The sequence below is a fragment of the Hyperolius riggenbachi genome, chromosome 7, assembly GCF_040937935.1.
Source record: "Hyperolius riggenbachi isolate aHypRig1 chromosome 7, aHypRig1.pri, whole genome shotgun sequence".
Classification (NCBI taxonomy): Eukaryota; Metazoa; Chordata; class Amphibia; order Anura; family Hyperoliidae; genus Hyperolius; species Hyperolius riggenbachi.
The window spans coordinates 21,120,497-21,134,214 of NC_090652.1; the positions used below are offsets into that span (position 1 = coordinate 21,120,497).

The 13,718-nt window shown below is 49.2% G+C and overlaps 1 gene segment (V, D, J or C); it reads right to left on the reverse strand.

The window, feature by feature from the left end:
* Positions 1-2,627: 2,627 nt before the first annotated feature.
* The window catches only part of LOC137524124 (tyrosine-protein phosphatase non-receptor type substrate 1-like), a 112,962-nt gene continuing 101,871 nt past the window's right edge, over positions 2,628-13,718 (reverse strand). The window contains 2 exon segments of the C gene segment in view: positions 2,628-3,459; positions 12,918-13,229. Coding sequence covers positions 3,404-3,459; positions 12,918-13,229 — 368 coding nt within the window.

Consider the following 13,718-nt stretch of genomic DNA (forward strand, 5'->3'; position numbering starts at 1 on the left):
GGGAAGCCTCATTGGGACCCTGAAGCTTCCCCCTCCCGAGGTAAGTATCCCCGAGAGGAGTTTCTTTTCATTACAGGGTCTCTTTAAGCATTATTTTTAGTAGGTAAATACATTTCTCTATACAGAATTTTCCACTGGGCCAAAAAGAGGTAAAAGAGGGGTAGTGGATTAACTTCCCAAAAAGGGTCTGTTCCTAGAAAAAACGAAAAACTGACAGCTTGATCTCTTGAGCCTACCGCCCCCTCCCCCCCCACACGCACACCCACACCCACAGGCATCACTACAACTCATGGGGCCCCACAGCAAAACTGTGATGGGGCCCCCAATGGTCACAACCCTTTCCCTTGGCTACCCCTGGTGCTCCTCACAGCCTGGGGTCCCATCTTATATGAGTCACAAAACAAGTGTGGCCACAAAAACATCTGATCTGAAGGATGGACCCATTTATCAGAGGGAGTGAAGAAGCATGGGGAAGGAAAAGAAACAGTTCCCGGCACCACAATGCAGCAGGGCGGATCAACCGCAGCGGGACCGAGGAGCGCGCTCATCCAATAGACGATTGCAGTGGAGAAACAAGAAATGCAGCGGGGCAAAACCCTTTAATCCAGTTGAGTATACACAATGGTACAGGACAGTGGAGGTATCAAGTGCCTGACAGCTGTTTCGCAGGCTAAACCTGCTTCTTCAGAGGCAGAAACATGCACAAAACACAATTAAACATGAAGTCTTTATAAAGAAAGGCCATCGTCACTTACGACACCTCCCTCAGGTAGCGTGGAACGCAACGCTGAGCCTCATGGCTTCCGGGTAGACCTCAAGATACAGACATGGGCGTAGCAATCACCCCTGCAACCCCTGCTATCGCAGGGGGCCTAGAGGCTTTGGGGGGCCCACCACCTCCCTCTCCCAGGGAAAAAAAGAAGAAAAACGGCACACAGTAACGTTATTTATCAATTGCGCCCTACATAAGCCAAACTGCTGACATTATTTACCTGCAAAATGTTGAATGGATTTAATGTAACACTGTCAAGGTTAGGGTTAGGCACCACCAGGGGAGATTTAGGGTTAGGCACCACCAGGGAGGTCTTAGGGTTAGGCACCACCAGGGGGGTGGTTAGGGTTAGGCCCCACCAGGGGGGTCTTAGGGTTAGGCACCACCAGGGGGGGTCTTAGGGTTAGGCACCACCAGGGGGGTGGTTAGGGTTAGGCACCACCAGGGGGGTCTTAGGGTTAGACACCACCAGGGGAGTCTTAGGGTTAGACACCACCAGGGGGGTGGTTAGGGTTAGCCACCACTAGGGGGGTGGTTAGGTTTAGGCACCACCAGGGGGGTCTTAGGGTTAGGCACCACCAGAGGGGTGGTTAGGGTTAGGCACCACCGGGGGGGTGGTTAAGGTTAGGCACCACCAGGGGGGTGGTTAAGGTTAGGTACCTCCAGGGGGGTGGTTAGGGTTAGGCACCACCAGGAAGGTCTTAGGGTTAGGTACAGAGAGGGTTCTGTGTCAACGCTAATTTTCAATAAAATAAACAGAGCTAAATAAAGATAAGGCTTTAACGTTAAATAGCGATAAGCGACAAACGGATTAGCGGCAACACCGTGCGCCATTATTCACAGGCGCCATTTTCAGATGGATCCAGTGGGTGTGTCTCTGAGCACTTCTGTGTGAGCCTCCAACAGGCTGAATAATAGTCAGAGAGCTCAGAAGGACATTCACACTTATACAGTATGAAGAAACCATGAGGAAGAAATTATGTTCTGGACAGTAATAGTGAACCAACTGCTACTCCAAATGGCTCAATGTAACAACATGTCATTCACTGGACTTAAATTTTAGTTTATAACTCTGTGATGTCTGTAAGGATATACAGTGATTATTTTCCTGTGTCATTCATTATTCATATCAAAGAGACTTGTGTTGGTTTTGTATCATTTTATTTTTTAACAACATACTGTGACAGGGTGTCACTGGTTTGGCAGAGAGTCATCCTAGATGATGTGTATGTTGCACCTGGTTTCAGGTATCGTGCACAATAAAGGTCCGGGGAAAAAAATGCAGCTTGATCTGTGTTTCTGGCTCTTTCAAGAGCTGGATATTGGGTCCCGGAGCTGGCCAGTGAAAGAGTGGGAGGGTTCCCTGGCCACCTGACCCAGTCCAGGTATTACCCTGAACAGGGTGTGGTTCAGTCCTGTGTATAAAGCTGAGTTAGATAAACCAGGAAGTAGATCAGAGTGTTCCTGGACACTGGAGGGAACAGAGCTCGCCTAGAGGATTCTGGTAAAGAAAAGCTGCTTACTTGAACTGTGTTGTAAGTTGCATTGTAAGTTAGGGATATTGTAGTGAGATAGATAGTTGCTCAGCCGAGCCAGTATTTTTGTTTGCTGTTTATTTTTGATTTAATAAACCAGGCAGGAGCCTTTCTTTTATAAAACTTGAACGTCTGCTGTCTCTTATCTGAACTGTCAGACCCCAGTGTGCCTGGGGCCCCCCTACAATACATTAAAAAGGCAAAATCCACTCTATATACTATTTAGTCACTGTATATGGCATACCTTCCAACCTTTTTGAGATGAGAAAGAGGGACACTTAAGCCACGCCCCTGCCACACCCCTGACCAAGCCCCCGTCAAACCCCTAGTCCCACATACCGTAAAGATTTCATAAGAAAAATATCTTGTTTTATAATTCAAACCACACTGGTTCCTTCATATTAACATTTTAAAATTAGTAATGTATCAATTTAAAGAATGGGAATAAAGTTTGGTGTCAAACACATTTTTTAGTAGAGAAATATATATATTTACATAGAAAGAGGGACAAAGTCCTGAAAGAGGGACACATGAGGAGGAAAGAGGAACAGAGGGACAGGGCTCCCAAAGAGGGACTGTCCCTCCAAAAGAGGGACAGTTAGGAGCTATGATTATGGATTGCACTTATATACAAATGTACCTTTTCTGTACAGTGAACAGCGGTGGCCCTGAAGGGTTTTACGTTTTAAAAAAAATGTATTATTTAAGTTTACAACATGGTACAGAATAACACATTCCTCAAACATATGAATCATAGGAATTCAAGGTATGCTTGCCCCCACACAAGGCAAGGGAACTTTCACAGACAATTCAAATAGATACTGGTAGCACAGTGGCTTCATATACTGGCGTCCTAAGAGTCCTGAAGGATTTTGAATCAAGAGCCCCAGCGTTGATATACTAGCTGTAATGACCATTTGGTGACTGTTCAATAGCTGAAATCCGCCTTTATTTCTATACTATCCCAGTGACACTGCTTACAATGTCCGCTCTTGAGCTGGTTGCATTTTCCTGTGCTGTACCCTTTCCAAGGTTTCGGGCTCCGCCTTCTGTTTTTGAAGGCTGTACATTTGCAGCTCCTTCTGATTCACGGCCATTATCGTAGACTTTCTAATTGTTCTTTTCCATTTTCTGTTATTTTGTAATATTTTCCTAGGTGAAAGAAAACAATTAGATTGTTTGAATGAGCAGAAAACCTCACATATGGTCACATGTGCATAGAAATCTGTGTAAAAAATCTTCATGGCTAAAAATAGACTGATATTTCTAAAAACGGATGCATAGGTCACCTAATGAAATAAACATATTGTCCTTCCTCACCTTCAGATAAACCATAGGCTGAAATCATGAATTATGAAATATGAAACATTATGTGGTTATTTTGCTGCATTAGAGACACTTCTACAAGTATACAATACTGGAGAGGAAAAAGCACAAAGACAACGGGAGCCGAAATGATGCAGCATGTCACAAGTGATGAGTATTCCAAAAAATAGTTTTATAAAAATACTCACAAAGGTGGGTTGCATGAGGCGCAACCGACCACTTCAGGCACTTGGAGTATCTTAAACCCGACTCCACTCACGTAGGTACACCAGCAGCCCTGGATTCAGTCGCTTTCTTAGCAAAAAACATACGCACCTTGGGTACCATAGGTAGTGGAATTCCCCCCTGGATCAGGTGCGCAAGACTCCCCTCCCTAGGGGGCAGGGGGAGTAAGACACAATTGAGGGTAAAGAGGCGCCCAATGTATATAAAACTCTCTAAAATCAATAAAAGGAAAAGAACGAGGTGGCTTACCTCATAGACGACAAACTCACTTTAGGTAAGAAAATTTAATAGAAAATTAAGCACAGGCAACGCGTTTTGTGGGACTATGCCCACTTCCTCGGGCAAAATAAAAGTGCCGCTGTAGTCTATTAGCCGCACTCGGGGCGCCTCTCGGCACTTCTACAAGTATACCTGATTCCTTTTTACTCAATAAAAGGTATTTGTAAATTTTCCTCTGAAGCATGATCAGCTACATACTTTCACACTGTTTCTGTGAAGTCCCATTTCTCAGATATTACTACTTCCTGTTTGTTATCTGGCAACAAGTCCATAGACAGGAAGTGGGAATATCTGATAAATTAGATTTCACAGAGACAAAGTCAAGGTATTGCCTTAGAGGAGAATATACAGCTACCCTTTATGCCATAAAGACATCCAGAGTCCAGGTATACATAAATCTTATGCTCAGTGGTGTAGCTAAGTAGCTAGGGGCCCCAGTGCAAGTTTTACATTGGGCCCCTCTAAAGCATTTGACATGTAGCTCCAAATTTGTCCAAAAAAGCTGCAGTGTTGTAAAGGTCAAAGAAGGAAGATAGGTTTGCTGAGTATATATTGTTATGGCGCCGCTCAGTTCGGCGCAGAGAGACCAGAATGACGTCTCTCACCGCTGCCGCTAAACTCCGAGGCGGTGTTAAATACTATTCCCCCTCCGAGTTGTCGCAACTTGGAGGGAGATGTAATTCGGGGTCTGGCAGACGCCGGAGCCCCAAATTACTGCTACGCGCAGCATAGCATTGTTGCTATGGGGCGCCCAGCGCTCAGTGCTGCGCGCCGAGGCAGTTTGCTAATGATTACCATTATTCAAAACACATATAGAGGTGATCGTTACCAGCATAGATCCAGTGAAGAGCTATACAGGAGGGCGCTTGATGAGCCTCCCTGGTCCATGGGCCCCATTGCAGTTGCAACCTCTGCTTTCCCTATTGCTACGCCACTGCTCTCTCCCGGCAGGATTGAAGGGATTAAGTGCACAAGAAGTGAAGGAGATATATTACTGAGAATTTGTGTTCTGTAACCCGGCCACAACCATCCAGAGATCTGTTGAACTACTTATAGCCTTGGTGGTCTGCTATCTGGTGCGGTACTGAGACTCCAGGGAGCAGTGTACAAGCAAGCTTGAAGGATGTACCTCTGAAGGACAGTAGTGCAAATCCTGTTGTAACCACACAATCGATTGACCAGTTGTCAATACAACAGGATGAGTTCTCTTCCTTTGGGGTGCCCCTGGTGCTGGAAGAGGTGAAAGTCTACACTGTCCTGCAGCCTGTTTTATCACTTGAGGTTATGTGTGCCTATTGCTGTTACCTCTGTACAGAGGCGCTATTTGTGCTACTGACAAGATACTGTTTATCCCCCTCTTATTGCCTGATGAAGCAGGCCACGCCTGCGAAACGTGTTGCATCTATTGGGGGATAATCAATACATTTATTATAATTTTTTTTGAATTGACAGTTATCATGTCGGCTTCTTGGAGGTAAGTCCACCACTGCCTCCTGAGCATATTTTAAGGTTTTTAGTGACTTTTACTCTACTGGCGTCTCTGCTCTCTTGAAATTATCCTGTAAGGCACATGTTTGCCGGTTACCAATAAGCCTCTGTGCGCTTATTGGGAACACACAGGCTTATTGGTAACCGGCGAACATATGATTAGACTGGCAACATATCACAGCGAGGTAGTATTTCTTGAATTACGTGTCGGCCGGCCGTTGTTTGACACAGGAGCACACATTCACCATTAAGGTCTGCATAATGTTATCGGATGTCAGCTGAAGGTTAGAGTGGGTATTTTAGTATATAACAAGTCTACGTTCAAACAGGGGTTAACAGTCTTGAAAAAGCCCATATTGCAGGGTGACCCAACTGTTGACTTTCCTCCACATCTCCTTTTTGATCTGCTTGTGCTGATAAGTATACCATTTTTATTGCTGTATTGTCTTTTGAAGATTTGATGATTAAAGTTGACATTTAAAGATTGTAACATTTAAAGACAACGTGTTGCTCCTAGAACATTTCTCCATATGAACATATCTATTGGTCTGCCATTTTGAGTCATGGTGGATCTTTTCCAGTGATTTAATTATTCATGTTAATGACATAGCTGCTTCTTTATTGAGTTTTATTTCACTAATGACCATGTCCTGAATCATGGTATGGATGATCCCAATTGTAGTGTGGGTTTAAGGCTCTTGTAGACATTGTTTCTCTCAGCTTAGATTGAGTAAATGCATCATTGGTGAGGCTCTCCCACCCATGCAAAACTGCAAATACATCTCTAATAACCCCAAAAGATATATGGGCAAGTGCAGGGAATGTGAGATGAGATTTGGCTCCTGATCTGCAGGGTCTGTCTCTCTAAGGGCTGGTTCACATGGGCGTCTGCTGAGCTTTTGCTTGGCATTGCGTTCAAACGCCAGCGTTTAAACGCCAGCGTTTAAAAGCTAGCTTTTGAAAGCTTTTGAAAAGCGTTGAAGGCTAGCAGTTCTGGTCTCTGCTATTGTTTCCTCGCGTTTACTGCCTCTGAAAGCAGCATGTTGCTTTTGAGACTAGACGCAACGCTGGGATCTACTGCCAGGCTTTCATAAAAGCCTGCAAAAGCCAGCTCTAAACGCTCCCATTCACTTGCATGGGATGGCAGTAGATCCCAAAAAACGCTGCGTCTGAAACGCTGCGTTAAACGCCACAAAAACGCCCGTCTGAACCAGCCCTAAAGGTGGCCACACACGATACAATAAAATTATCAGATTTTACAGTAATTCGATAAAAATGATCGGATCTCCAGAAAAGATCGAAGGCTTTTTGTTTTCATTCGACTGAAAAATCCTATCGGATTTCCCGTTTTCTTCGATTTTTTATCGATCCGGAATGCCAGATATTTTTCTTCAATCTTTCTAAAGATTGTATGGTGTGTGTTAGATTGTGAATTTATTAATATACACACCCTAGCAATTTTGTCAGAGTTTCCAATCAGTTTTATCATAATTGGAGAAAAATTGACCATACGTGTGTGGTACATTGGTCATATTTTTGAAATGTTATGTCAGAAAAATTGATTGCTATTCTTAAATTGAACAGATATTTTAAAAATTGTATGGTGTGTGGCCACCTTTACTCCTGCCGGTTTCACCACTGCAGGGGGCTCTATCTTTTCCAGCTGCCAGAATACTTCCCGCAACTCAGAACCTGCAGAATGGACCAGCCAGCACTTGAATAACCTTCGGTGTGCTTCTGATGGTGGATCTCTGCCCTTCAATCTCTTGCCACCACAAGCATATTGCCCCTTTTTGCCAGTGTGTCCCCAACTCAGGTCTCATACTTGGCAACAGATATTTACTTATTCTGCCCACCTGTTTGCCTGATCGCCTTTTTGTCTTCCAACCTGTCCAACTGGTAAACCAATTTACCCTTTTGGTGATGGAGAAACAGATCAGGAATACTGTATTCAAAATACTGCTTGTTGCCCTGCCTTGCATTGCTGCTCTCTTGTGTACCGCTTGTCCTGCTGGCTGATTGGTTTCTACAGTTCAGGCTTTTATACATTCAGGTTTTTGAGAGGGTAGGGAAGTCAGAGCCAGGACAATTTCTTCCAGAACCCAAGTCTGAGACACCAAAGTGCGCCCCCCCCCCCCCCCATCCCTCCCACCCCTGCCATCACACACTGATTGCTATTAGACTAAGAGGCTCTGCAGGGCCCCCAACCCCCCCCCCCCCCCCCCCAACTCCTTAATCTCTAGTTATCTGGCTTGCAGTCAGTGCCATGTATCCCCTTTTCTTATTTCTCTCTGCTTCAAACACAATGGGGGAATGATAGTTGAGTGAGTTGTGTGCCCCCTCCTACACTGCGCCCTGAGGCTGGAGCCTCTCTTGCCTCTGCCTTGGCCCGGCCCTGAGGGAAGGTATTGCTCCTGCTCCAGTTTTCTCTAGCTGCTACTCTTGCTACACCCCAGTTATTCTGCTGTTCCTGTCCTCTATGTTGCCCTCAATGCTGTTGTACTGGCTTACAAGGTGCCATGCTAGTTTTAGGAGATCCAACTTCCAAGACAGATTAACTGAGCTTGTCAAGACCTTACTTTCCAGCTTCTTCCACCGGCCACAATTGCTGCTGGTGCTGCACTGCTGGCACACCCAGGATACCCAGTCCATCTAAGCATCAATAAGGGGAGTTTTTTAGGGTTAGGCATGAGTGGATTTTTTTTTAATTCAGGAAGGAGAGAGAGCAAGGCTGGCACTGCAATTCAGGAGTTTATTAGCGTATAAAAGTTAAAACACTTACAGTCAGTAAGATCAGGTGATGTAAATAGCGGCTAAGTGGGTGCCAGGCAGAGAGCCGTAGACCTGGCGCCCACTTAGCCACTATTTGTTAAAGCTTTGGCATCGGCAGGGGGCTGGTTAGGGTTAGGCATCGGCAGGGAGGCTGGTTAGGCATTGGCAGGGAGGCTGGTTAGGGTTAGGCATCGGCAGGGAGGCTGGTTAGGGTTAGGCATAGGCAGGATGGCTGGTTAGGGTTAGGCATCGGCAGGGGGGCTGGTTAGGCATTGGCAGGGGGGGCTGGTTAGGGTTCGGCATCGGCAGGGAGGCTGGTTATGGTTAGGCATAGGCAGGAGGGCTGGTTAGGCATAGGCAGGGGGGCTGGTTAGGGTTAGGCATAGGCAGGGAGGCTGGTTAGGCATTGGCAGGGGGGGCTGGTTAGGCATCGGCAGGGAGACTGGCTAGGGTAAGGGTTAGGCATTGGTCGAGGGGCTGGTTAGAGTTAGGGTTAAGCATCGGCAGGGGGGCTGGGTTAGGGTTAGCAGGGGGGCTGGTTAGGGTTAAGCATCGGCAGAGAGGCGGGTTAGGATTAGGCATCAGCAGAGGGGCTGGTTAGGGTTAGGGTTAAGCATCGGCAGGGAGGCTGGTTAGGGTTAGGCATCAGCAGAGGGGCTGGCTAGGGTTAGGGTTAAGCATTGGCAGGGGGGCTGGGTTAGGGTTAGCAGGGGGGCTGGTTAGGGTTAAGCATCGGCAGAGAGGCTGGTTAGGGTTAGGCATCAGCAGAGAGGCTGGTTAGGGTCAGGGTTAAGCATCGGCAGAGAGGCTGGTTAGGGTTAGGCATCAGCAGATGGGCTGGTTAGGGTGAGGGTTAAGCATCGGCAGGGGGGCTGGTTAGGCATCAGCAGGGGGGCTGGGTAGGGTTAGGCATCGACAGAGGGGCTGGTTAGGGTTAGGCACCAGCAGGGGGGATGGTTAGGCATCAGCAGTGGGGCTGGTTAGGGTAAAGCATTGGCAGGGGGGCTGGTTAGGGTTAGGCATCGGCAGAGGGGCTGGTTAGGGTTAGGCATCAGCAGGGGGACTGGTTAGGGTTAGGCATCAGCAGGGGGACTGGTTAGGATTAGGCATCGGCAGAGGGGCTGGTTAGGGTTCGGCATCGGCAGGGGGACTGGTTAGGATTGGGCATCAGCAGGGGGACTGGTTAGGGTTAGGCATCGGCAGGGAGGCTGGTTAGGGTTAGTCATTGGCAGGAAGGCTGGTTAGGGTTAGGCATCTGCAGGGGGGCTGGTTAGGGTTAGGCATAGGCAGGGGGGCTGGTTAGGCATTGGCAGGGGGGGCTGGTTAGGGTTAGTCATCGGCAGGGAGGCTGGTTAGGGTTAGGCATCGGCAGGGGGGCTGGTTAGGGTTAGGCATCGGGTTACAGTCAGTAAGATCAGGTGAATCAGTAAGATCATGTAAATAGTGGCTAAGTGGGTGCCAGGCAGAGAGCCGTAGACCTGGCGCCCACTTAGCCACTATTTGTTAAAGCTTTGGCATCAGCAGGGGGCTGGTTAGGATTAGGCATCAGGCAGAGGGACTGGTTTGGGTTATGCATCAGCAGGGAGGCTAGTTGGGGTTAGGCATCGGCAGGGAGGCTGGTTAGGCAACAGCAGGGGGGGCTGGTTAGGGTTAGTCATCGGCAGGGAGGCTGGTTAGGGTTAGGCATCGGCAGGGGGGATGGTTAGGGTTAGTCATCGGCAGGGGGGCTGGTTAGGGTACGGCACTGGCAGGGGGGCTGGTTAGGATTAGGAATCGTCAGGGAGGCTGGTTAGGGTACGGCACTGGCAGGGAGGCTGGTTAAGGTTAGGCATCGGCAGGGAGGCTGGTAAATGTTAGGCATCGGCAGGGGGGCTGGTTAGGATTAGGAATCGGCAGGGGGGCTGGTTAGGGTTAGGCATAGGCAGGAGGGCTGGTTAGGCATAGGCAGGGGGGCTGGTTAGGGTTAGGCATAGGCAGGGGGGCTGATTAGGGTTAGGCATAGGCAGGAGGGCTGGTTAGGGTTAGGCATAGGCAGGGGGGCTGGTTAGGGTTAGGCATAGGCAGGGGGGTTGGTTAGACATTGGCAGGGGGGCTGGTTAGGTTTAGGCATCAGCAGGGAGGCTGGTTGGGGTTAGGCATCAGCAGGGAGGCTGGTTGGGGTTAGGCATCAGCAGGGAGGCTGGTTAGGGTAAAGCATTGGCAGGGGGGCTGGTTAGGGTTTGGCATCAGCAGGGAGGCTGGTTAGGGTTAGGCATCGGCAGAGGGGCTGGTTAGGGTTAGGCATTAGCAGGGGGACTGGTTAGGGTTAGGCTTCAGCTGGGGGACTGGTTAGGGTTAGGCATCAGCAGGGGGACTGGTTAGGGTTAGGCATCGGCAGGGAGGCTGCTTAGGATTAGTCATTGGCAGGGAGGCTGGTTAGGGTTAGGCATCGGCAGGGGGGCTGGTTAGGGTTAGGCATCGGCAGGGGGGCTGGTTAGGCATTGGCAGGGGGGGCTGGTTAGGGTTAGGCATCGGCAGGGAGGCTGGTTAGGGTTAGGCATAGGCAGGAGGGCTGGTTAGGGTTAGGCATAGGCAGGGGGGCTGGTTAGGGTTAGGCATAGGCAGGGGGGCTGGTTAGGCATTGACAGGGGGGGCTGGTTAGGGTTAGGCATCGGCAGGGAGGCTGGCTAGGGTAAGGGTTAGGCATCGGTCGAGGGGCTGGTTAGGGTTAAGCATCGGCAGAGGGGCTGGGTTAGGGTTAGCAGGGGGGGCTGGTTAGGGTTAAGCATCGGCAGAGAGGCTGGTTAGGGTTAGGCATCAGCAGAGGGGCTGGTTAGGGTTAGGGTTAAGCATCGGCAGAGAGGCTGGTTAGGGTTAGGCATCAGCAGAGGGGCTGGTTAGGGTTAAGCATCGGCAGGGGGGCTGGTTAGGCATCAGCAGGGGGGCTGGGTAGGGTTAGGCATCGACAGAGGGGCTGGTTAGGGTTAGGCACCAGCAGGGGGGATGGTTAGGGTTAGGCATCGGCAGAGGGGCTGGTTAGGGTTAGGCATCAGCAGGGGGACTGGTTAGGGTTAGGCATCGGCAGGGAGGCTGGTTAGGGTTAGTCATTGGCAGGGAGGCTGGTTAGGGTTAGGCATCTGCAGGGGGGCTGGTTAGGATTAGGCATAGGCAGGGGGGCTGGTTAGGGTTAGGCATAGGCAGGGGGCTGGTTAGGCATTGGCAGGGGGGGCTGGTTAGGGTTAGGCATCGGCAGGGAGACTGGTTAGGGTTAGGCATAGGCAGGGGGGGCCGGTTAGGGTTAGGCATAGGCAGGGGGGCTGGTTAGGGTTAGCATAGGCAGGGGGGCTGGTTAGGCATTGGCAGGGGGGGCTGGTTAGGGTTAGGCATCGGCAGGGAGGCTGATTAGGGTTAGGGTTAAGCATCGTCAGGGGGGCTGGGTTAGGGTTAGCAGGGGGGCTGGTTAGGGTTAAGAATCGGCAGAGAGGCTGATTAGGGTTAGGCATCAGCAGAGGGGCTGGTTAGGGTTAGGGTTAAGCATCGGCAGAGAGGCTGGTTAGGGTTAGGCATCAGCAGAGGGGCTGGTTAGGGTTAAGCATCGGCAGGGGGGCTGGGTTAGGGTTAGCAGGGGGGCTGGATAGGGTTAAGCATCGGCAGGGAGGCTGGTTAGGGTTAGGCATAGGCAGGGGGGCTGGTTAGGGTTAGGCATAGGCAGGGGGGCTGGTTAGGCATTTGCAGGGGCGGCTGGTTAGGGTTAGGCATCGGCAGGGAGGCTGGCTAGGGTAAGGGTTAGGCATCAGCAGAGGGGCTGTTAGGGTTAGGGTTAAGCATCGGCAGGGGGGCTGGGTTAGGGTTAGCAGGGGGGCTGGTTAGGGTAAGCATCGGCAGAGAGGCTGGTTAGGGTTAGGCATTGGCAGGGGGGCTGGTTAGGGTTAGGCATCGGCAGAGGGGCTGGTTATGGTTAGGCATCGGCAGAGAGGCTGGTTAGGGTTAGGCATCAGCAGGGGGGCTGGTTAGGGTTAAGCATCGGCAGGGGGGCTGGTTAGGGTTAGGCATCGGCAAAGGGCTGGTTAGGGTCAGGCATCGGCAGGGGGCCTGGTTAGGGTTAGGCATCGGCAGGGAGGCTGGTAAGGGTTAGGCATTGGCAGAGGGGCTGGTTATTGTTAGGCATCGGCAGGGGGGATGGTTAGGGTTAGGCTTAGGCATCAGACAGGGAGGTGGGTATGGAATCGGAGTGGGCTGGTTAGGGTTAGACATTTTCAGGGGGGTATTTAGGGTAAGGACAGGGGGGTTAGTCTTCAGTAGAGGGAGAGTTCTATGTGAGAATAGGGTTAGGGTTAGTAATAGAATATAAATAATATTTACCGCTATTTTTCTATCAAAATTTTTGCATAAGAGCAGAATATTAGTAAATTTACCAATTATTTCCAGCAGCCACATTTCTGGGCGCCCTTTTTGCATGTACCCATTTGTTCTGCATAACCAAGTCTTGAGTGAAATGTTTTTTTTGCGAAACAGAAGTAGAGAAATATATCACACATTACCTCTAGAGCGTAGGAAGACAGTATCTATTGGAGACTTCAGAGCTCCGTGTTCTACAACAGCTTTAAAATATGCATTATTTGGGTTGAAGTGACCAGTAATTTCCATAGCCTCACATGTACTGGTTAGAGTGTAGCTGCTGTCACCATCCCCTGATGTGGTGTTCTGGATGCGTTCCTGGGGTATTTGGTAGTATGGGCCATGTTGATTTTCCCCTCGTCCCCAGGTCACCTTCAGATCTGCTGTATAAAAGCCACCAACCTCCAGTACAATATATCTACCATTCTGCTGAATCCTCCGCACCACTGGCTGCCCTGGAATGAGAATATAAGTAATCAATGTTACAATGAGAAGCATGTCATCATACATTAGCAAATAAGCATATAAAACAAGAAATATAAAATGGAATACCAGTATTATACAGAACATACTGTATGTTCATACCATTGTCATTAGGAGAACAATGGAGCAATGTGGCAAAAATGAAGACACAGATTTCACAGACGTTCATTCCAAAGTTTGAGCTCAATGGCCCATATGCAATTTCAAAATCCAAATCCGAAAAAAGCTTTATTGGCAGGACCAAATAAAATTAGCATTGGCAAAACAAAGCAAAGCATTAACATGGGGAGAGGGTTGTGGGAGTAAGGGAGGGGTATAGGGGGTTGGGGTATATAGTCCGTAGCAGTGTGGAGGATGTAAGGGACAGTATAGGGGGTTGGGATATACAGTCCATAGAGGGGTATTGGTGGTATACAGTCCATGTGGTATCATGTTCCTCTCAGTTGGTGGCAGGCTGTGAC